Source organism: Arachis ipaensis, chromosome B8 (assembly GCF_059453495.1).
Source record: "Arachis ipaensis isolate K30076 ecotype BB chromosome B8, ASM5945349v1, whole genome shotgun sequence".
In the NCBI taxonomy this organism is placed as follows: Eukaryota; Viridiplantae; Streptophyta; class Magnoliopsida; order Fabales; family Fabaceae; genus Arachis; species Arachis ipaensis.
The window spans coordinates 17,585,094-17,609,242 of record NC_142443.1 but is presented as its reverse complement, the minus strand read 5'-3'; the positions used below and the strand labels follow the sequence as shown (position 1 = coordinate 17,609,242).

General features: G+C 28.8%; 1 protein-coding gene across 1 annotated transcript; it reads left to right on the top strand.

The window, feature by feature from the left end:
• The first annotated feature begins 15,438 nt into the window (after positions 1-15,438).
• Positions 15,439-23,655, top strand: LOC107612112 (BI1-like protein). Its single transcript, XM_088495392.1, has 9 exons — positions 15,439-15,453; positions 15,882-15,983; positions 16,711-16,767; positions 21,614-21,693; positions 21,881-21,985; positions 22,082-22,184; positions 22,600-22,618; positions 22,974-23,131; positions 23,449-23,655. Exons 1-9 carry the CDS (start codon positions 15,439-15,441, stop codon positions 23,653-23,655), a joined length of 846 nt encoding a protein of 281 aa, XP_088351518.1.
• Positions 23,656-24,149: the final 494 nt, after the last annotated feature.

The window sequence follows — 24,149 nt, the reverse complement described above, 5'->3', positions numbered from 1 at the left end:
GGTGGTTTTTTTATATGTATGGTATTGAGCAATGGACAATGTTAAGAGTTAAGAACAATCACTATATAAATGTGATTTCTAACGTGTCCTTCATTAATCATTAATTAGAGGGTTTAATACCGTCCATTGTTGGCAACAAAACATTGGTTAAAATGTTAAATTTTGCTTTCACATTAAATTTCATATCAACATCGGCAGCAATTTACTAACATTACACCTCAAAATTCATATAGCTTATAAAAATAATTCTTAAAAATATAAACGACAAATAAGTTTTTAAATAATTTAAAAATATAATGAAAATAATTAAAAATATTTTTATAAATAGTAAAAAATTTTATATTTAATAAATAACTTATGTATTTTATTCAAATTTTTGTAATGACATTTAAAAAATTACATAAAAGATACACGTAATAAATAGAAATAAAATTTAATTTCTAGAACTTTATTTTCATTTGAAAAAAACTAGTTATTCACATAAAATAAAATTTATTTGACAGAAAATTATTAAATTTTAAAAAATAAATTTTTTTAATAATAAATATAAAAATTATATCAAAATCTGATTTTTAATTTTTTAAAATATATATTTAATATCTATTATCATATTTTTAAATATTTTGATGACGACTTATTTATTATTCGTATTTTTTTAATTATTTTTGTCAACGATCAGCCATATGAATTTTTAAATACTATTTTAGTAGTATACTACAGCATGGATAGTTTGCTATTCGCATTGTCCATCATCTCTTTCTCTAAGAAAAACAAGTAAACAAATAAATAAAGTTTGAATAATTATTTTAATATTAGTTAGATTCGAAATTTACTAAATACTATTATCAACTCTTAATTTTCTAAACTTAAAAATAAATACTTAAACTAAGAACTTTGATTTTACAACAGATTAAAACTAAGCTAAGTAATGGGCTCATTTATTTGTACTTTTAGAACAAAAGTACTATTTTAACAAAATACTTATTTTATTGTTTGAGTTGTATGTTTTTTCCTCTTAAAGAAAATTAGAAGAAAAGCTTAATTAATTTCACTTTTTTCAAAAATAATTTGTGTTGTATATATTTCATATTATTATTAAAATAAAATAATTTTGATTAAAGTTTTAAAATATAATATATTTACTCTTTACTAATAATCTATTCAACTATATATTATTTTATATAAATAAATAATATAAAAGATTTTTTAGCAAATTTCATAGAATATGTAAAATAATTTTTGTATTTCGTATGACCATAATTATAATTCTATTAATTAAAAATATTAGTTACATTTTTTATATACAAATAACTTAATTTTTTCTGATTCTAATAAAATATATACTTCAATAAATATGCCTAAATGTAAAATAATTTTCTATTTCTACTTTTATTTTTGAAAAAATACTTCTCTCTCAATCTTACTAACAAATGAACCCGATATTCCTTTTCCCTTCCCAACTTTCATCTACATATTTAACTTAATAGTAACTTAAATAAAATTTACTATTTGAATTAAACAGTCGACAAATTTCTTATACAATAATAGAAATAAAATTCCAAGTGATAGCTAATCGAGATTGCAAAAAAATAAATGAAGATGTAAATTAAAATAGTTTAATTATTAGTTTATTTGTAATAAGTCTAAAATTTTTGTCAATTTAAAACTCTGATACATTTAAAATTTAATAATTTTAATTATAATATATATTTAAATAAACATACTGAATTATCATTTATGTTAGCTACATTATTTTCATTAAATAGAGTATAATACTTTAATAATAGATGTACTGTAGCAGCTAGGCTGCCGTTCATGCCTTCATCAATTCATATATGTTTGTGATTGAATAGAGAATAAGAAGTTAGACATGTCAATGAGTTATAGCTCAAATGGCATAGTCTTCTCATACTCAATTAAGAGATTGCGAGTTCAAGTCTCTTATCTTTGGTAAAAAAAAAAAAAAATAAGAAGTTAGACATACGTAACCTTTAATTGCCAATAACCTAATCACGATTTTAAATTTTAACGGTAAGGTATTAAAAATGACAAACGGAAGTTCAGCACTTGATTTAATGCGAAGACAAAATTTGACCTCTAAACCAGTACTTTGTTGCCAATTATAAATGATATCAAACCTCTAATTAATGAAAAGCACGCACCTATATAAAATATGGTTAAGGATTGGATCAAATATGCTTAAAATTTTAATTCCATCTACATGAAAATTATTGAATCAAATCAGATCTAATATCTACATTTTTTAAGTTTAAATTTGATCCAATTTATATATTTGTAGATGAGAATGGAATATCAGATATATCCGTAAATATAAAAATATTTTAAAAAATTTATTTTTATTAAAAATATCAATAAAAATCTTTTTTTTTTCGTTCTTTTAAATAAGTTTATTTTTAAAATATTATTAAACATATTTTTATAAATAATACAAATAAAATAATACAACATATATAATAACTATTAGTTGAAATAAAACATAAAAATAATATTTACATAAAAATAATATTTATTTATTTATGGGATAAGTATTGTTTTGGTCCCTTACGTTGAGGGTCAGAATCGAACCTGTCCCCAACGTAATTTTCGATTTAGAATCATACTTAACGTTCTTTTTTATTATTAAAATCGTCCTTTTAATTTTTTTTGGACAAAAATACCATCACCACTACCAACAAAATTACCTCCTCCACCAGTAGCACCACCACCACCACAACCACCACCACAACCACAACCAGCACCACCACTAACACCAACACCAATACCAACACAACCACAACCACAACCACAACCACAACCACCACCAACCACAACCACCACCAAGAAAGCAGGAAACAACACCAAACAGAAACAGAAACAACACCAAACAGAAACAGAAAACAAGAAAGCAGAAGCAAGGCGTGAGGCGGAGGCAGAGACGGAAGCGGAAGCGGCGAGGCGTGAGGCGGCAGAAGCGAGGCGGAGGCGGCGAGGCGGAGCCGACGAGGTGGAGGCGGCGAGACGGAGGCGACAGAAGCGAGGCGGAGGCGGCGAGGCGTGAGGCGGCAGAAGCGAGGCGGAGGCGGCAGGCGGACTCCAACGGCAGTGGCTCGCCGTCCCTCTCCTCCCTCTCCCCTTCCCCCCACCCCCATCCCACCCCGCGTTCTTTCCCCCTTCCCCCTTCGCTGCCGCCGTCCTCCTCCCCCTCTCCCCTTCCCCCCACCCCCACCCCGCGTCCTTTCCCCCTTCCCCCTTCCGCCGCCGTCCCCCTCCCCCCTTTCCCCTTTCCCCTTCCCCCCACCCCGAACCGGCTTCTTTTCCGGCTTCTTCCACTTCCCCTCCTCCCTCTCTTTGCCGCCGGCGCCGTTCCCCCGCCGTACCCCTTCCCCCCTTCCCCTTCGCCCCTTCCCTCTTTCCCTCCCCTCCCTCTTCGTAAACCCTTTTCTCCCTCCCCCCAACGCGTTTTATTTTTTTAATTTTTTAATTTTTTATTTTAGGGGTAGTTTAGGAATAAATTAAAAAATTTTATTAGAAATGACGATTTTAAATTCAAATATGACTTTAAGGATGATTTTAAATCAAAATATACATTAGGGACGGGTTCGATTCCGACCCTCAACGTGAGGGACCAAAACAATACTTATCCCTTTATTTATTTATTTTTACGAATTTACAGATATATAGATACCTATATAAAATCTATCATCCGATCCTGTTAATATGCGAATTTGATCTGATTCGATAACTTTATAGATCAAATCAATATCTATAATCTTCGATCAAATTCAAATAAACACATGAATATATGGATTAAATCTAATCTATAAACATTCTTAACTTAATTTTTAAAGTGATCCCTAATATTTATAATATTTATTAATTTAGTATCTTAAATTAAAAAATTATTATACTAACTTTTGAGATTTATTTCTAAACACTATTTTAGTCCTTTAATCTTTCTCCATCAATAAATAAAATATTGGACTAGCCCAGTCACGTTAAACGCTATAACAATTTGACGTGACAATATTTATTTTAAGGCCAATACTATGGTGCTGAAAGAAAAATTTTTCAGTTGGTGCTGAAAATATGTCATAGAAGAAAAAGCAACACGTGTTTATTTTGTTGGTAAAGTTTCGACAATTCTGCAGCTTGTTCAGAGAATGTTGTATAAGATAATTAATTAGTTGAAGATGATTATGATCTTGGCCTTTTTTGATGATCCAGCAATAATTTGATAAAATAATTGGGCTGACTATGGTTTGATTTTTTTTGTTATATTATTGAACAAAGATGAAGTGATTAAAATATATGATGGGCTATATTGGCGATGGGGTTATATAGGGTTTATTTTTTAAATATATTTTTAAAAATTTTCTATTGAATTGATAATTTTTGGTCAGTTTAACATAATATGCATTTTTTTATTGAGGGAGATGGTAATTATTAATTTAGTTATTGAAATTATCATGATAAAAAGAAATTAAAATTATAAAAAAAATTATTATACTAAGTGTGTATTTAGATTGAAGTTTGTAAATGAGAGCTTGTATAAAATTGATTTTGATTGTTGAGAGTAGCATGATTTATGTTTATCAAGTTTTTATATGGATTATAGTAAATTAAAAAGTCGTTTAGATTATATTACTCAAAATTACTTTTAAATAAAAAATTATTAAAAAAGACATGAACTTAAATAGTTATTTGATATTATGTTATCTTTTTATTTTAAGTATTTAAATAAATTTTATTAATCAAATTTATAATAAAAATTAATATTTATTTATTGAATTAAAATTAGCATAAAAAATTGACAAAATATATTTTATATCAAAACCATAAATAATATACAAATAATATATATAAAAATATATTTTATGAAATTAGATTACTCATAATTTATTTAGTATTATTTTGGGTTATAAATATTACTTTGTTCTATAGTTATAGTTAGTTTTTATTTATTTTGTCCTTTATTTTTTTTTCATAGTTTCTTTAGTATTCACATCTTTTGTATATATAATTAATTTTTATAAAATTTTATTTTTTTCTTATACGAATTCTTGTCTTCTATTTTTTTTTGTTGTACTTTATTTTTTATATGTACAAATTTTTTTTATTTGTTTAACTCATTTAAAACTTGTAATTGTAATAGTTGTATATTATGTTTATTATTGTAATTTTTTTATAATATAAATTATTCACCCTACTAAAAAGAATAAAATAAATAAAAAATTAATTATAACTAACAATAGAATCATACCAATAAAAAATTTATAATAAAAAATAATACTAAATAAATCATGAGTAATCTAATTTAATGAACTATATTTTTATATATTATTTATGTTTTTTATATAAAAGATATTTTGTCAATTTCTTATGCTAATTTTAATTCAATAAGTAAATATTAATTTTTATTATTAACTTGATTAATAAAATTAATTTAAATATCTAAAATATAAAGATAAGATAATATAAAATAACTATTTAATTAAATTCATGTCTTTTTAATAATTTTTATCTAAAATTGATTTTGAGTAATATAATCCAAGCAACATTTAATTTACTATAATCTATTTTGATATAAAAATTTACCAAACATAAATCATGCTAATTCCAGCTCACTTTTAATCAATATTAATTTTTTCATCTACAAACTTTAATCTAAACATACACTCAGTAATAATAAATTTTTTTTTTAAATTTCAATTTTTTTTGTCATGACAATTTCAATAACTAAATTAACAATTAGTATCACCATCAACAACAAAAAAATGAACTGCATACTATGTCAAACTGACTAAAAGTTAACAACTCAACAGAAAACTTCCAAAAATATATTTAGAAAAAAACTCATTTATAACTCCATAGCCAATTCAACCCGTCATATATTTTACTCACTTCATCTTTATTTAATAATACAACAAAAAAAACCAAACCTTATTATGAGCCTAAATATTTTTTAAATCCTAAAAAAAAAAGTCCAATACCATAATCATCATTATTAACACATTTTTTTATCAACTGATTAATTATACTTAATCCTCATATATCACACTCTGCTATTATACAGAAATTATCCAAAATTTTAGCAATAATCTAAACACGCATTCTTTTTTCCTCTATGTCGAGTACTTTCAGCAAAAAAAAATTTTCTTTTAGCACGTTAATCTCTTCCCTTTATAACTCTAATTTATTCTTATTATTGATCTCTGTTGTGCTGCATTTTTTTACCTTTTCTTATTCTTCTTCTTTTCTTTTTTTTTTTTTTTTTACTTTTTTTTCCGAAGGTTTCTCTTTCATCTCCAGTAACTTCTAGTTTGAAGAACCATAATGCGAGGTGAAAGCACCCTAGCTGGTAGCTCTAGCGTGCCCTTCACTAGTTAGAGAGTATTGTTGGCAACAAACCATTGGTTCTATAAAGCATGAATATTTTTTTAATTTATCTTATTCACTTATTAGACACATTTTCAATACGACACTCATCGATATTTGTTCGATATGCATATTTTTTGTGTCTAAATCGTGTCTTGATAAAAAATAAAAAATTTTTTTGGACATATTTGGATGCACCTAAATACTATCACGTGTCAGCATATCCAATATTATTCTTAACATATATTCTTAAAATGAATTTAGAAATAATATATTACTGATTATTAAAACAAAAAATATTTTAAATATTTTATATAATTAAAAATAATAATTAAAATTTTAATTTATATTTTAATATCAATAAAATATCAAAATATCATTATAATTTATCCAAAAAAATACTTTATACTTTATATATATGTTATGTTCTATATCTTATAAAAAATTTAAATTTATATATTTACGTATTTTATATCATATCGTATTCTGTATCCATATCAATATTCATGCATCATAACATTGGTTAAAATGTTAAATTTTACTTTCACATTAAATTTCATACCAACGTCGGCAACAATTTACTATGCAACCCCCAAAATTGATGAGAGGGGATAATCTGCAGCTTGGATAATCTCCTAACATTATATTAAAAGTTTATATCATTGAAAAAAATAATTTAAAAAAAATAATAAATAAAATTTTAATAATTTAAAAATTTGATAAAATAACAAAAAAATATTATATTTTTTATAAATAAAAAAAATATATTTAGTATATCCAAATTTTTGTAGCAATATTTAGATAACTATTTAAAAAATACATGAAAAAAATTGAAATAAAAATTGATTTCTAGACTTTTGTTTTTATTTTTTTTAAAAAATTAGTTATTTGCATAAAAAAATTTACTTGACAAAAAATTATCAAATTTTTAAAAAAAATTATTTTTTTAATAATACATACAAAAAAGTTATATCAAAATTTAATTTTTAAATTATTTTTAAAATATATATTTAATATCTAATAATTTTTGTCACATTTTAAACTTTTTTGGAGACTTATTTGTTATTTGTATTTTTAAAATTACTTTTGTTAGTGATATAAATTTTAGATACTACTATAGCCTGTATAGTTTGCTCTCTCTCTAAAAAAACAAAACAAACAAATAAAGTTTGACTAATTATTTTAATAATATTAATTAGATTGTAAATTTAATAAATATTATTATCAAATTTTAATTTTCTAAAATTAAAAATAAATAACTCTAGACTAAGAACTTTGTTTCTTATTCTTCATAGTTTGACATTTTATAAGAAAAATAATATCTATATTTGATTTTACAACGAATTGAAACTAAGCTAATTAATGGGCTCATTTATTTATTTGTACTTTTGGAACAAAGGTTTTTTTTTAAATACTTATTTTATTGTTTGAGTTGTTTGTTTTTTTTCTTCTTAAAGAAAGTTAGAAGCAAAATAATTAATAAAATAAAATAAAATAAAATAATTTTAATTAAAGTTTTAAAAATATAGAATATTTATTCTTTACTAATAATCTATGCAACTATAATATTTTGTGTTAATAGTCAATTTAATCCTTAAAAGATCCACTACAAGAATTTGACAAATTAGCGACGAATTTTTGTGAGAAATATTTTTTGTCACTAATCCATCACTAACTTGCGAGGAATTAGTGACGCACTAACGACAAAATTAATGAGCGGTTACAAAATACCCGAACTTGAGAAAAACGACTGATAAGCGAGAGATTTACGAGTAAGTTTGTTTCTCGCAGATTGACTTTTGTAACTAAAAAAAAGAGTGAGGAAAATTTCCTTGCTAATTTCTCAAATTAATTAGCGAGTGACAATGTTCTAGCAAATCAGTCACTTAGGGGTTCAATCGAATAAAAGTAAAGTAGCGAGTGATATTATTGTCACTATTCCGTCACAAGTGTTGATATACAATTAGCGAGAAACAATTCACACACTAGTTCGTTGCTAAATAAACTTTGTGTGAAAAGGCTAATTAGTGAGGAACAATGTCCCTAGCTAATCCGTCATAAAGACTTAAAATGCATTCTGCGATGGACAAATTCCTAGCTAATTTGTCGCCAAAGTTTTTATTTTTAGCGAGCAATTCGTTTCTCGCTAATTTGTCGCATAATATTGTAAAATTCAAAATTAGGGTAGCGACAGAAGACAATCGTCACTAACTCGTCGCAACGGATATATCATTCAGTTAGGAAAGTGTTCCTTGCTAATTAGTCGCTAAAGTGGAAATACGGATATTGAGCGCCTATGACCTAAGTAGCGAGAAATTTGCCACTGTTTAACAACTGACGCACTTTGTTCGCTGATTTCAAGTCGCTGATTAGCGGGCGAAATACATTTGTCGCTAAGTTGTCGCAAGTTTAATTTAGCGAGCGACTTGACAACTGCAATCTTGTCGCAAAGCAAAAGCTATATCCTACCTATTTTATAGCAAATTACTCGCTAACCTCGTTGGAAATCAATCGCAAAGTTATAACAAATCCAAAGCTAATCGAGAAAATTTTAGAAGTAACTAGTCGCAATAGAGTCACTAATCAAAAGCTTATTTAGTGAGGAATTAGCGACTGTTTAACAACCGATAGACTTTTCTCGCTTATTTCATGTTGCTACTAATTTGTTAGAAAAAATGTTAGTCCTTATTCTGTCCTTATTTCATGTTGCTACTAATCACTAACCTCTATATAAATTCATAGAAAATTCATGAAAAGTTTGAAGCAAATTTGCCAAGTACGCTAATGTAAATTGTCACAATTTTGTCACTAATCTAAGCTATTTTAAATGAGACAATAATTAAAGTCTCAAAGTCGTGACTAATAATTAGCTAGCTAATTTTTAATAACTAATAATTTACAATATTCTAGCAAGAAGTCAATTCTCAAAAATTTTACAAACAACTCAAATCAAAAGCTTTTTCTTAAAAAATATTTTTTTCCCTATTAGATCACAAATTTATCGTTATTTTTAATAGAAAGTTTGCTATTAATTTGAATTGAAGTTTTAAATTAATATATTTTAAAGACAAATTAAAAAATTTAATATTTTTAGAAAATGAGAGCATAATGTTGATATTTTCAATCACAAAATATAGGGTAAAATACTTAAATAAACCAAATGTATGCAAATATTACTAATATCACCCAAAGCAAGAAATGATACGTGAATCTCCCAAAGGTATTTTTTATACCAATCGAATTAGGGTAATTAGATTTACAAATTTTAGTAGTAAATTGAATTAGACTAATAGATTTATTAGGTGAGTTTTAACTACACATAAATCGAATCAAGCTAGCCAGATTTATGCATGGGCATGGGTGGTATGTTTCCAAATAAATCTAACCAGCCTAATTCAATTTATATAGGACGGAGGGCTTTATATAAATATTAGATGAGTATGAAAAGACTATATCATTTGAGTTATAACTCGTTCACATGCCATTGATTTATTAGGGTGATTTGCCATAATAATAATAATAATAATAATAATAATAATAATAATAATAATAATAATAATAATAATAATAATAATAATAATAATAATAATAATAATACGTATTCACGATCACAAAAAATTATTTTCTATAATATTTTTTGAGAAAAAATAATAAATATTTAAAGAATAATTAAATACGTGTTCATATTAAAATAACATTGAATATTATATTATTATGGTTTTGTTTTTATTATTTAAAAATTAAATTTTATAATTTAACATTTTTATTCTATTTAAATTATCATTAAGTTATGGACAAAAATAAATATTTAAATGTAAAATTAAAATTAATATCCAAAAATTAATAGTATAAAGTACAACCAGTTAAAAAAATACTTAAAAATCTCATAAAAAATTTATACTTATCCAATAGAATTATTATTATTATTATTATTATTATTATTATTATTATTATTATTATTATTATTATTATTATTATTAAATACTATAGAGACTGTTGGATAGTGATGTTTATTTCTACTTAAATATTAAATAATAATAATTTATTATTATTATTATTATTATTATTATTATTATTATTATTATTATTATTATTATTATTATTATTATCACTTATAAATACCAAATATGTATTTTATAAATAGATTTAAAATTAATGCACTAGTACTTAACTTTTTTTTAACATATACTCAATTATTTATATATTAAATATTTGGAGTTTGAATTATGTGAACATGTACTCAATTATTTATATAGATTTGAGATAGTAAAATCCAAATAAATCTTTAACCCTAATCTCATATTTACGTAAAAGTAAACATTACCATCCAGCAGTCTCTATAGTATTTAATAATAATAATAATAATAATAATAATAACAATAATAATAATTCTATCAAATAAGTATAAAATTTTTTATAAGATTTGTAAGTATTTTTTTAATTTGTTGTACTCTTTACTATTAGTTTTTGATATTAATTTTAACTTTATATTTAAATATTTATTTTTGTCCATAGCTTAGTGATGATAATTTAAGTAGAATAAAAATGTTAAATTATAAAATTTAATATTTAAATAATTAAAACAAAATTATATTAATATAATAGTCAATGTTATTTCAATATGAACACGTATTCAATTATTTTTTAAATATTTATTATTTTTTTAAAAATATTATAAAAAATAATTCTTTGTGATCCTAAATACGTATTATTATTATTATTATTATTATTATTATTATTATTATTATTATTATTATTATTATTATTATTATTATTATTATTATTATTATTATTATTATTATTATTATTATTATTATTATTATTATTATTATTAGGACAAATCACACTAATAAATCAATAGCATGTAAATCGAAATAGGGCAGCTAGATTTATATAAAGTCTTCCGTCCTATATAAATCGAATTTGGCTGGTTAGATTTACTTAGAAACATATGAATGTGTAAATCGATATTACCTGTTTCAATTTATATGTAGGTAAAGCTCATCTAATAAATCTATTTAGTCTAATTCGATTTACTACTAAAATTTGTAAATCTAATTATCGTAATTCGATTTATATACAAAATGCCTTTGGGAGATTCACATACCATTTCTTGGTTTGGATGATTTTGGTAATATTTGCATGCATTTGATTTATTTAAGTATTTTACCCCAAAATATACTAGAAAAATATATAATAAATAAGATAATTAAATTATTATATATGAGAATTTATTTTTATATGATCGTACAAGTTTTATTATTAATTAGAATAATTTTAAAATTCATTCAATAAAGATTAATTTGAGCTAGCTTTTAAATTAATTAGGATTGTCAAAATGAGTCAAATCCATCGGACTAGCTCGTTTATTTGACATAAATAGATGGATATTTAACTCTAAAATCAAACTTGTAAAAATGCAAGTCTAAACAACTTAGCCATAGTTATCAGAACCGGACCAGCCGGCCAGTTCGACCAAAAAACCAGTGAACCGATGTCATATCCGGTTCGGTTCATTATTAAGACCAGACCTGCATTGACTCGGTCAAAAACGGTCAAATAGTTAAAAACCAGATGATTTTGTCACGAACCAGACTCAGTTTAGGTAGTTGATGACCCGCACTTCCTCCTTGACCCGCGTGCTCCACACATAGACCAGTGGGGGGTGTGGATCACTGTAGGATCATCTATTTGAATCCCCTTCAAAAGTGGCATCTCTAAGGTTCGATCCTTGAACCTAAGAGTGAGTAAATGATGGATATTTGACTCTAAAATCAAACTCGTAAAAAATGCAAGTCTAAATGACTTTGACATAGTTATCAGAACCGAATCGGATCGGACCGATCGGTTCAACTGAAAAAATAGTGAATTGATGTCCTATCCGGTTCGGTTCATAATTAAGATCGGACTTGCAATTAACTCAATCAATGGCGGTCAAAAATTAAAATCGAACAATTTTGTTGCGAACTGGACTCGGTTTAGGCAGTTGACCCGCACTTCCTCCTTGATCCGCACACTCCATACGTAGACTAGTGGGGTGTGGATCACTGTAAAAGCATCTATTTGAATCTCCTTAAAAAAATGGCTTTTTAAGGTTCAATCCTTAAACCTGAGAGTGAGTAAAAGCCCCATCTCACTGTGACAAGTGAATCTTCAATAGATGTAATGCTTATAATTTATATATACCATATTATTTTATATGTGCCACTAGTAGATTTTTTTTATTATATTTGCTCATTATTTTATGTATTATATAAAAGTATCGATTATATCATAATTTACATATAATTTAATTAAATCAAATTTAAATAATATAAAATGTTATTATCATTTAATTTTTACTTTTAATATTTAAATTTTGATTTTATTATAATTTTATATATTTATTAAATTATTACCGGGTTAAACAGTTCGACCAATAACCTACCAGTTGAACCACACTAACCCAGTGATTCAGTAATTTGATCGGGTTAATTGCTAGTTCGATTCTGATAACTATAGTTTTAGCTTGATCAACAAAAAAAATAACAAATTTAGATTTTTCATGTTTATTAAAAAAAATTTATCTATCTTATAATTTTTTTAATTATTTTTAAAAAAAATCAAAATGAAAATTTAAAAACAAAAAAAAAATAGTAACTCAAAAAATAAAACAAGTTATATTAATTTAAAAAACGTATAATTTCAAAAATAAAAACGCACAAATAAGCGCCCTTTCCATTACTTCAAATAAAAAATGTGTATAAACCATTGTTTTGAAAATCAAACTGGATCGATCGGTTCAACCAGAAATCGGTCATCTAACCTGTTCGGTTAAAGCACAACCATTTGGCAAAAAACCGATAAAAAATCGATTGAACCGACAGTTAACACTTAACAGGTGAACCGTTTGAACCAAACAGTTTTTTTCCAGTTTTTTTATTTTTAATATATATATATACTCCCCTCACTCACACATAAGTCCACGGAACCGAGCCCCCCTCTCTCTCTGCACACCACGGAACCCTAGCCCCTTTTTCTTTCTCTCTCCCAGCCAATAGCAGCAGGAGGCCAGGAGCCATGGCCTAGTGCCCAGTGCCTAGCGCCCAGCGCTGTCGTCGCCGACAAACTTGTCTCCTCAGCCAGCGTCCAGCCTCGTCGTCGCCGATCCTCTTCTCCTGGATCCCGTTTCCTCGCGTCGCTAGGTCTCATCGCCGAACAGGTGGCATCAGAAATCATCGCCTGTGGAAGCTCAACCCCGCAGCCCCGTCGCTTGTGGAAGCTCGGCGCCGTCGCAGGAGCTTGACGTCGTCTCCTCTATTCCAGCACGCTCTCTGTGTTCATCGTGCCTCCGTCACCGTCACTGTGCCTCCGTCACCATCATCGTGCCTCCGTCACCGTCTCCTCATTCTTGTGATTATAGGTTCTGAAATTTTTGATTTCATATTCTAGTTACTTTTGGTGTCTTCGTTACAATGTTCATCACCTTTGTGATGTTATATTATATCTTATCTTCTGTGACTAGGAATCATTTAGTTTGGTTAATTACTTAATTTTGTTCATGATTTTTGTTAGCTGAATTTTGAATTTTGTTTGCTGTGATATTGAACATTTTCCTCTGTTAGATACTTTGGTAGTTATAATTATGCCAAGCTAGAATGATTAGAGGGAGATAATGATCAACATTCCAATTTGAGGTAAAAGTTCTCCATTTTGTATCTATGTCAAATTTGGTGACCTTGTCCAGTGACTTGAAGGATCTATGAAGCCATTAGTCTTGTTTTGTTCTTTGTATTGTTCTGTGTTCTTGCTTTAAATGATTAGCTCTGCTCACTGCTGTTGTACTGTGCTGTACTGAAAAAAATTGAGACTGAAATTGTCCTCAAAGCCTGAAATTTTGATAATCTTTGTTAATCTTTGGAAAAGTTTGTTGTTGTTGCTGCATAATTTTTTATTGTGTTTTAATTATTTGTGTTGTGGCTCTGCTCTGTTTTATTGTGTTATCCTAGTAAATGTTTGCACGAAAGGTGCAACAAAGAACAGAAAGTTTTACATATTTTGCATTTGCTTGCAGTATAATTTCAAGGATAGCTCTGTGAAATTGGTGTATGTACCCCAGCCACATCCTCGGGCAATTGCTTCTCTGTCTTGGAAAATAATTGTCAAAGTGGCATGTGGGACAAATCACACAAGTGCTTATTTTTTCCATTCTTGATCTCAATTATTTAATCTTTTCTTTCATCTACTCATTATTTCTTTTGAATGTTTAGTGGCGGTGGATAAGGATGGCGACTTTGTCTACTTGTGAGTAATTCTTTAATTTCTTAGTTCAGTATCTTAGCTCTGTAAAATAAGTTATAACTTAAGATTATCCATTTATGCAGTTGTGGATTTGGTGGTTATGGAAGGTTTATGCATAATTTTCAGATTGGTTGTCAATGTTCTGTAAAATACAAAGAAATCACAACAATCAGATGATTCAATTCAAATTAGTTTTATTTATTTATTTGGCTGGTTCTGTGAATTCTGCGTGTACTGCAGGTATGCTTGACACAAATTCAATTCCCTTCCTTGTCTTGTATATATATATATATATACACACTCAAAGATATGTCTAAAGTCTAAACAAATTTATTGCATAAAGAACTTGATCTTTGCATAAAAATACTTGAGATTTCTATATTTTAGAGTCTAAGTAGTGAGAGCGTGAAAGGAAAGGGGATCTTGACTAGTATGAACGCTTGGATGGGGATAGAAATATAACCAGCAGACTTCTTGCAGTTAAAGTGATTGTCATATTACCAATAGTAAACTATACTTTTTTTTTTTATCATAAATACTATTATCACTTCTCATTAGTAACACTTATCATGTTTCATGGCAATATACTAGGACAGCAGAGAGGGAAGCAAGCTTGATTCTACCAATGCCCATAATACAGAAGACAATTGATTATCTACTTTTTCTTCTAGATCAGCCCTATGTTGAGAGGTTTCTTAGTGCATATAAATTCTTGTGGAATAGGATGAGAGCAATTAGAATGGACCTGAGAATGCAGCACATTTTCTATCAAAGAGCTATTCTATGCTTGAACAGATGGTACTTTTTTATTTTTAACAAAAGTGTAATAAAACCTGAATTTTCTCTTATTGAAGTGGAAATAATATCTATTTTTTCTACAAGTTCCTTATATGCTATATTGATTAAGACTCAATACAAATATATATTGTGGCTACTTACAGATACAGTAGTTTCATATTTATTTATTAGTAAAATAATTTTCTAAAGGTTCTGATGCCTTTTATAAAAAATCTGCATCTGCTTGGTGATGTTTGTAAGAGCAATATCTAGTGATGGTTAAAAGTTTAAAACTCATGAGGCTATTGATTTTTGTGGTTTCAGATCCAATTACACATCATTGCAATGCATGAATTATGTGAATACACAAAGAAAAAGGATTTTCTGCGGGCTTTGATGCTCACTTCAATATTGAACATATGAACATAACTTCGGTTGAATTGTTTCAGATGTATGATGATCACAGAAAAAAAGGAATACTTGTGCCTACCGAAAAAGAGTTTCGAGGCTATTATGCTCTCCTTAAATTGGATAAGCATCCTGGTTATAAAGTAAGTTGTCCTTGTGCTCTTATCTTTAATGTTTCATTGGCAATAGAAAAACCTAAGAAAATAAGTAAGTTATCCTAGGTTGAACCTGTAGAGCTATTCTTTAATCTCGCTAAGATGACTCTAGAGACAAGGCAGACTCCAGAAATTCTACTTGCCTGCGATATCGCAAGGTTTGTAATTTCAAATGAAAATTAAATTAGCTACTTTTTTTTACCTTAGCTTGATTATTATTAGGTGTATAGTGATTTCATCTGATTTTGACTTTAGCTTAATTATTGGGTCTTTATTGATTAATCAATCAATTAATTAATTAATTCAAGACAATTGATTTTGTTCTATTCTTGATTTTCTCTGTTCTTGCTATAGTTTGTTGTTCTTTACTGCTATTTATTTGTTGTTCTTGGCTTCTTGCTATTGTTTGTTTGGTCTTGATTTTCTGTTCTTAATTTGTTGTTCTTCGTTGTTGCTAACTTTTTATTTGTTAATTTTTAATTTGTTGTTCTTCACTGTTGGCTATATTTACTGTTATTTTTTTTCGAATTTGTTAGTTTTTTATTTTAATTTATTGGTTCTATTATTTTTTGTTCTTGATTTTAATTTTTTTTATCTTCATTGTTGTTGTGATAGCTACTATTTTTTGCGTTTAATTTATTATTATTCTATTTTTGATTTTGATTAACTGATGTGCTATTATTTACCGATATTATTTTTCTGTGATATTTTGCAGTTTGATCCCAGTATAAATGACAATATTGGTGAAACTGAAGGTGAAATTGGTGGACATGTTTTTTCTGCAATTGATATGCCAAGTCTTAGGTGTTATTTGTATTTTTCATTTTTTTTAAATTTCAATGTGAAATGAGGAACTGAGATGTGTAATGTATAATGAATTTTATAGAAGTAGGAACACATTTGTGTAGCCAGATTAAAGCATCTCTAAAAAAATGAGTGAATACTTACTTTTACATTATATTATAAGTGAGCTTTTTTCTTTGTTAGTTTACTAATTAAGTCATGTTATCTCCTAGCTATTGAAAAGATAGAGTAGGCATTTGATCAAGTCCAAAGGCTTGGTTATTATCAGGTTAAGCTTCAATACATAATTCTTGAAACATGGTTTGAACTTTTTAAACATGTATAATTTTGATAAACTCATTTATTCTGTATTTGATATAATTTTTCTAGTTCAATGACTAAAAAAATATGAGGTTTATTTTAGTATAGCGACATACTCGCTATTGATGATGGTGGCAAATTATAGACTCTATTGCGACTGAAATATTTGTGAGATACCTATCGATTTGTTACTATTTTAAAAGGAATTTACGATGATATTTTGTGACTATTTCATAACTCTACTTTATCATTTCGAATAGCTTTGGTTTAGCGACAAAATTCCTACAAATTTGATTAAGGATTTTCAAAGATTTGCTATAGATTTGTTATAAAATGTGACAGATTTACGACCATATTAGCGGACAACTTGCGACGAGTTAGGTTCGAAAAAATTCCTCGCTAATTAGCGTCAACTAATATTTCTATTTTGTCTACAAAGTTAGTTTGCATTTAGCGATGAGTCTGCTATAGTAGAGTTTGTCGCTAATTAGCGACTATCGTTTAGTCCATTTCTGCTATGGAATTAGCTTTTACTTTAGTGACTGATTTGTGACTATTTAATCGGTAGCTAAAAAACTTTCCGATGAATTAGTGACTGTTGTGTTTGCCTCACTGATCTGAGACTTGTAATTAGTGAGAAAAGCATTAGTTGCTAGGCGGTAGCTAATCCGTCACAAATTATATTTTGCGTCAGCTTAGCGATGATTTTACGACTCTTTTTCTGGTAGCTAATCGGCCATATTCTTGTAGTGGATGAGACATTTTTCAAATTTGTTCCTAAAAGATTTTATTAATCAAATTGGTCTTTTAAAAATTACAAATTAATCATATTTGTCTTTCAATTCAGTTACTTCATTAACAATTTTTGTCAATGATTAATGATATGGAATATTAATTGATATATCATACATACCACCTAATATATATGTCCAGTTAGACGCTAACTAAATATGTTTATGAAAATCTATCAATTTAGTCGTTAGGTCATATTGGGAATAAGATTTATATAATTGGAGTAAAGAACTAAATTAATAGATTTACATGAATATATTTTGTCAATGTTCAATCAGACATGTCACATATCATGCATGTATGTTGTCAATTAATGTTTTACAACTTCAATTGTTGACAAAAATTGTTAATGGAGTGACTGAAAAACAAATATGATTAATTTTCAATCTTTGTCGGTTATACAGTCAATCCGACATGTTTGGTAGCTAACTCGGACATTGTCTCTCTGTTGCGCACAAATACCTCAGCACATCGGCTGACCGTTAGAGGGAGAGTGCCCTGTCACCGCGCAACCAGAGAGAAATCATAAACATACTCATTATCAATCATACTCAATCACGTCTCATTTATCATCATCTTATAATATCACAATCATTCTCATCATATCTCATTTTCATTACAACTCATTCATTTTCATTCAAGGTCCATAATTAACTCAGTACCTCCATTATTTACTTCTTATTCAACATTATCAACCCTTCATTAATTCAGTTAACACTTTGCCAAACCTTTCTAAATATCTCCTCTTTTTATTTAACAGACTCATCCTCATTCTAAGGTTTAAAGGTTCACTAACAGACTTTAAACAAGTGTAAAAAAGGTTTGGAAAGTTAGAGGTTTGGAAAGCTAGAGTTTTGGTTAAACTTTGAAAAACACCACATCCTACCCGCGGGTACCCAACCTGTTGCGGGTAGGGTAGAGATCGGTCTAGGTATGCTTGCGGGTAGACCATATTTTATAAAAATTATGTATATAGTGAAGGAGGTAAGAGTTGAACCCACAACCTTCCTCATGTAATAACTTACAATAAATGAACAACCACAAAACTAGTTAGTTAATTTAGTAATTTAAAGCGTTAGTTTTTCATTTTTTATTTTATTAATATGTATGAAATTCGAAATGATTGAATTTTATATTTACTTTAAAAAAATTTGATATTTCTGCGGATAAGGTAGGGTTTAGAATTTTAGGGTGCGGGTAGGGTTAGAGTTGAGAGATTTTCAACCTGCGGATTGGGTAAGGTAGAGTTTTAATAAAATTTTCAATCCACGGGTAAGGTTAGGGTAGAGTCCAAATCCTACTCTACCCTACCAATTGCTAGCCCTAGCAAGTGTAGCAACCATCCCTTTTGCTTTAGAAACTACTAAATCATAAAAATCAGTTTTCTATACCTAACTTCCGACGTTCATAACTTCCTTTGCAAAATTCCGATTTTCACAAACTTTAATCCATTTAAAATCTCTTGAAATTCTCTTCAATTTAAAATAAATTTTATTAAAATTCAAAATCCGAGGTTGAAGTTATGGACCACCGAAGTTCGTTAAAAATCTATTTTTACCAAAAGAGTTCAAACCTCTATTTTCAAATTATCAATTTCAAAACTAAAGTTTCATAATCCAAAACAACATTAAATACACTCAAAACAATTCCACAACCAATTTCTTCCTTCCACAACACTTCAATACTCAATTTTTGTCAATTTTCACCCAACAACTAATAGCCAACAACATAATTCATCCATAATTCATGGCACAACTCATAATCATCCAACAAACCACATCAATCACCACAATCATCAATTATAATGCATTTACATAATTAAGCTCAACATATTCACCAAATCACTAAACCTCAATAACTTTACATGGTTCAACTTATCCTATGGTCATTTAGTCTAAGTTTTCACGTTACATTATATTTTATCTACGAAAAATCAAAATCATACATTGGCCGATTCCTCCCTAAACTCGGAACACCTTAAAAACCTCTCCTTTCACAAGCTCCAAGCTTCCAAACATAAATTTCTCAAGCTTAATCACCCGAATTTCGTTCCAAACTGCCCAATTGAACTCCAAATCAACAAGAACACATTCTAATTCACACAATATCACTATAATCATCATGGGGTTCACTAATTCCATAATTCACAAGGGTTCAATTGTTTCTTACCTTACCCACTGATCAATTGGATAAAATCCACTGATTATTCACTGTTAGAGTTCACCTAAACCATCAAAATTATTCAATTTCTCAATATCTAAACTCAAAACCCACGAAATTTAGGAGAAGAAGAACTGAGCAATAAATACAAATTTCTTACCACTTCGAATAGAATTTAAGAGAATTCCAAAACAAACACGTGACCACTGACGATTCGTCAATCAGAACTCCGAATTGAAAGATACCACTACTAGAAAATTAGTTATTACAGACGGATATTTCCGACGGATTTTATCCCACGGAAATATAGACGGAATTTCAGAGGGATTTTTTGTCGGAAAACAAAAAAAATGAATTAGTATAAATTACAGACGGAAAAGAGAATCTGTCGATAATTCCGTCGAAAAAATTAATTTTTTTCGTGGGAAATGATTACAGATAGAAAATCCGTCTGTAATTAAATACAAAAAAATGTTGCATTTTATTAAATTATTACAGACGAAAAATCTGTCTGTAATTTAAAATTTTTTCGTCGAAAATGTTTGATATTCGCATTTATGATCCTTTGTGCCCGAGCTCGTTCATTCACAGCACCTAATCAAAGGAGCTAAACCTAGCATTCCCCTCTCCGTCCACGAGCTTCTTCTTCTCCTTTCCTCATCCACAGCGCCACCGCCGGCCACCCTAACTGTCGTAGCTACCTTCTCCTTCTTCTCCTCTTTTTTAAACACTGAACCAGTAGAACACAGCCCCTGTCTCTCTCGTTCTTTCTCGTTCGCAGAACAAAGCAACCTCAAGCTCCACCACCACCGCCCCTCAAGCTCGCATATCTTCTCAGTGCTACAGCCATCATCTCCTCCAGTCAATGCCGCGGCTACCTTCGCGCAAGCCCTAGCTCCGTGGCGACCAAAATCGGTTCCTCCGTCAGCCGTGGTTCCACCTCTCTCTTTCCCCCTGTTCGAACCGTAGAGACCAGGTTTTGGTTTCAAAATTCTTTTAATTTCTGTTGAGTTCAATTAATTTTGTTTAGTTAGTTTGATTTTAGTAATTACTTTAATTAGATTTGTTTTCTGATTATTGGATTTTTAGGTTGTTAAAATAGGATTAGATTAGGTTTTGATTCTGAATAGCTGAGAAATATGATTAGATTAGGTTTTCTGTTTTCACTTTCCTTTCTTGCTGGGGTTGGTACCTGGTAGCAGGTAGGTTTCTACTTTCTACTGATTCAGATAAAGACCTTGAAGGCTTTGAAAGAGGAATATATTATTCACTGATTCAGGTAAAGACCTTGAAGGCTTTAAAGTATTTTTTCTACTTTCTACTGCAGAATTTTTTTAAATTAATAAAAGAGGAATATATTATTCACTGATTCAGGTAAAGTCTTCACAGCTATATATACTTTTTCACCTGCACCTTTTCCACCTGTTTCTTTCAGAGGCAAGTGTTAATGTAGCCATAGCATGCAGATAGGTTCTCCAATTCTATCCATTTTATTATTTGGTTAAAAAGAAGTAAAAGATCTTATCTATTGATTATGTTGTTTTTAACTTGTTGATCTGCAGATACATTATGATCACCAAGTGCTTCTTGATTATCTAATATCAAAGGATACTGGAATAAGCTGTGCTAAATATCTTTTGAGGTATTTTAAATTTTGTCGTCAATCACATTACTTTCTCTTTCTTTGGTTTTAAATAAAATAGTTGGAAAAGGTTTTATAATTATAGGTATGGTTCATGTAGCTCTGTGTTGTACTAAATTATCTTCTTCTAACAACAACAACTAAGGATCTTCTATTTTATTGAGTTTTTTATTCCTTCTGCATGCAGAATCTTTGTTGCCATTTGGAATGTAGCAGGGAAGTCACCTCCAAGTTATTTGAACCTTGAAGATTGGCTTCACACCTCTCCACCCGCTGATATCTATGTTCTTGGGTAAATTACTAATGTCGGTTGTATAATGTGCAAGTCATCTTTTATTCTGTAACATTTCTTGCTGAGAAATTTTTTGCATTTTCTTTTTGGCCTCAGGTTTCAAGAAATTGTACCTCTTATTGCTGGTAACATTTTGGGAACAGAAGACAATGGCCCTGCAAGGAAATGGCTTGCTCTTATTAGGAAGACCCTTAAGCTTGTTGGTTGAATGCTTGAAATAATATTTATTTGCATTTTCAAAATGGGGATCATATTCATCCTGTCTTCCTCATGAATTTTTTCCCCTAGCAAATGTAGAATAATAATTCTTTTGTTTAAAGTTGAACTGGAGTAACCTAATTGGAGTTAGCTAAGTGGAAGTAATCTCTTAGAAAATGACGTGAAAATATTTGTGGGGTTTGTATTTCTTTTTTGTGCTGACCTTTTAAGCAATAATTTAAAATATATTTTAATTGATGGTGTGAACTATGGTGCTTCTGATTTTGCTTACTCTGCATACTCCTTGGTAAGTTATTAGTTCACATAATGAAATGTCTTTATTTATTCCTATTTTCATAGCGTGTTAGATCTCTATCTAAACATGTTAATTTGCTATAATATTCTCTGTTTTTCAGGTTTTGGTTTCACTAGCAAGTATTATATTATTCTATTAAAGTTCCATTCTGCTAGTTTGAGAGAACTGTTGATTATCATATTAAATAAAAAAGCTTGGTTGTCATAATTTAATTTCTATAGAGACTGATATAGTATTTTCTGATCTGGTTCTAGTTGCATTTACAGTTAACACTTGCTAGATTGATGTGAGATATCAGCTAATCTTGGAGTAGCTATTTCCAAGCTTAGTAATTATAGATGTATTCTTTGAAGGATATCTGATCCTTTCATGGACTTCAATTTTGTTTACTTAGCAAAACTTGCGGCAGCACTGCAGGTTGTTGCTGTTATGGTTTATCTGATTTTTGTCACGTCTTAATGGAAATTATTGCAGGAAAAATTGTGCTTGAGGCTTTGATTTTGACCTCTGCTATGGTTTCCTCACTCACTGGCTATACCTTTTGGGCTTCCAAGAAGGGCAAGGATTTTAGCTTCCTTGGCCCATTTTTATTCACTAGTCTCTTTACCCTGTTTCTCGTTGGCATGATGCAGGTTAGAATAGAATCCATCCCCTTTTTCATTGAGTTATAGTAATTAATCCTTCTGTTCCACATTGATGATCATTTTGATTTTTTAGTTACATTCATAAACCAATGCATTTGTACAAAATTGTATCTAGATGGATTGTTTTGTCAATGTACCAAAAAAGTCAAAACAACCATCATTATGGAATGGATGGATGGATGGAGTACTCAGTAGTCTTTTTTTTATATGTGGTTTTATAAATCTCCAATTAGTTAGTTTAACATTCTAGTATTGGGTTCTTATCGACTTGCATGTTACTTAAGACTCCTTGTCCTTTGGCGCAGATGTTCTTCCCCTTTGGACCAGCAGCTCATGCTATTTATGGTGGAATTGGTGCTATGATTTTCTCTGGTTACATTATATACGACACTGACAACCTGATCAAATGCTTCACTTATGATGAGTACATTGGGGCTTCAGTCACTCTCTATCTCGACATTCTGAACTTGTTCCTTGCCATCTTGAATATGCTAAGGGAGGCAAACAATTAGCCACTCATCCTGCATGAACTGAGTTTTTGTCAATTAAAATCTCTGAAATAACTGTTACCTCTTTACAATATACCCTAGGAAGTATTCTGATTATAACACTATGCTCCTCTTCTCTAGTATTCTCTTACAGTTGAGAGTCTTAGGTGACATGAAAAATTTGTTGGTTCACAATTGTATCTTATGATGTATTATATATATAAAAGAATATTGTGCAAAATGTTGTTCATTCCTTTTAGTTATTTATTCTGAGGTGAGTTGCCCTTTGAATTTATATGATACATAGAGTCATAGATTATCAAACAAGCAACCTGCTTTATGTGGAGATCAGCATTATAAAGCTAAAAGAGATTCAAAACATTGAATATTCAGGACATTCTCTAGCTTGCATTGTTCAAGAAATTTTAGAAAATTCTAAGGATACTACTCTACTAATGTTTGTGAGACTAATGTTTGTGAGACATGGATGTAATTTTCACTCCATATGGATGTATAAC

Excerpts from the sequence above, each read along its gene's own strand:
- LOC107612112 (XM_088495392.1), top strand. Across the intron at positions 16,768-21,613 it reads AAGGTGAAATTGGTGGACAT|ATACATTATGATCACCAAGT; the intron begins GTTTTTTCTGCA and ends GTTGATCTGCAG. Across the intron at positions 21,694-21,880 it reads TGTGCTAAATATCTTTTGAG|AATCTTTGTTGCCATTTGGA; the intron begins GTATTTTAAATT and ends TTCTGCATGCAG.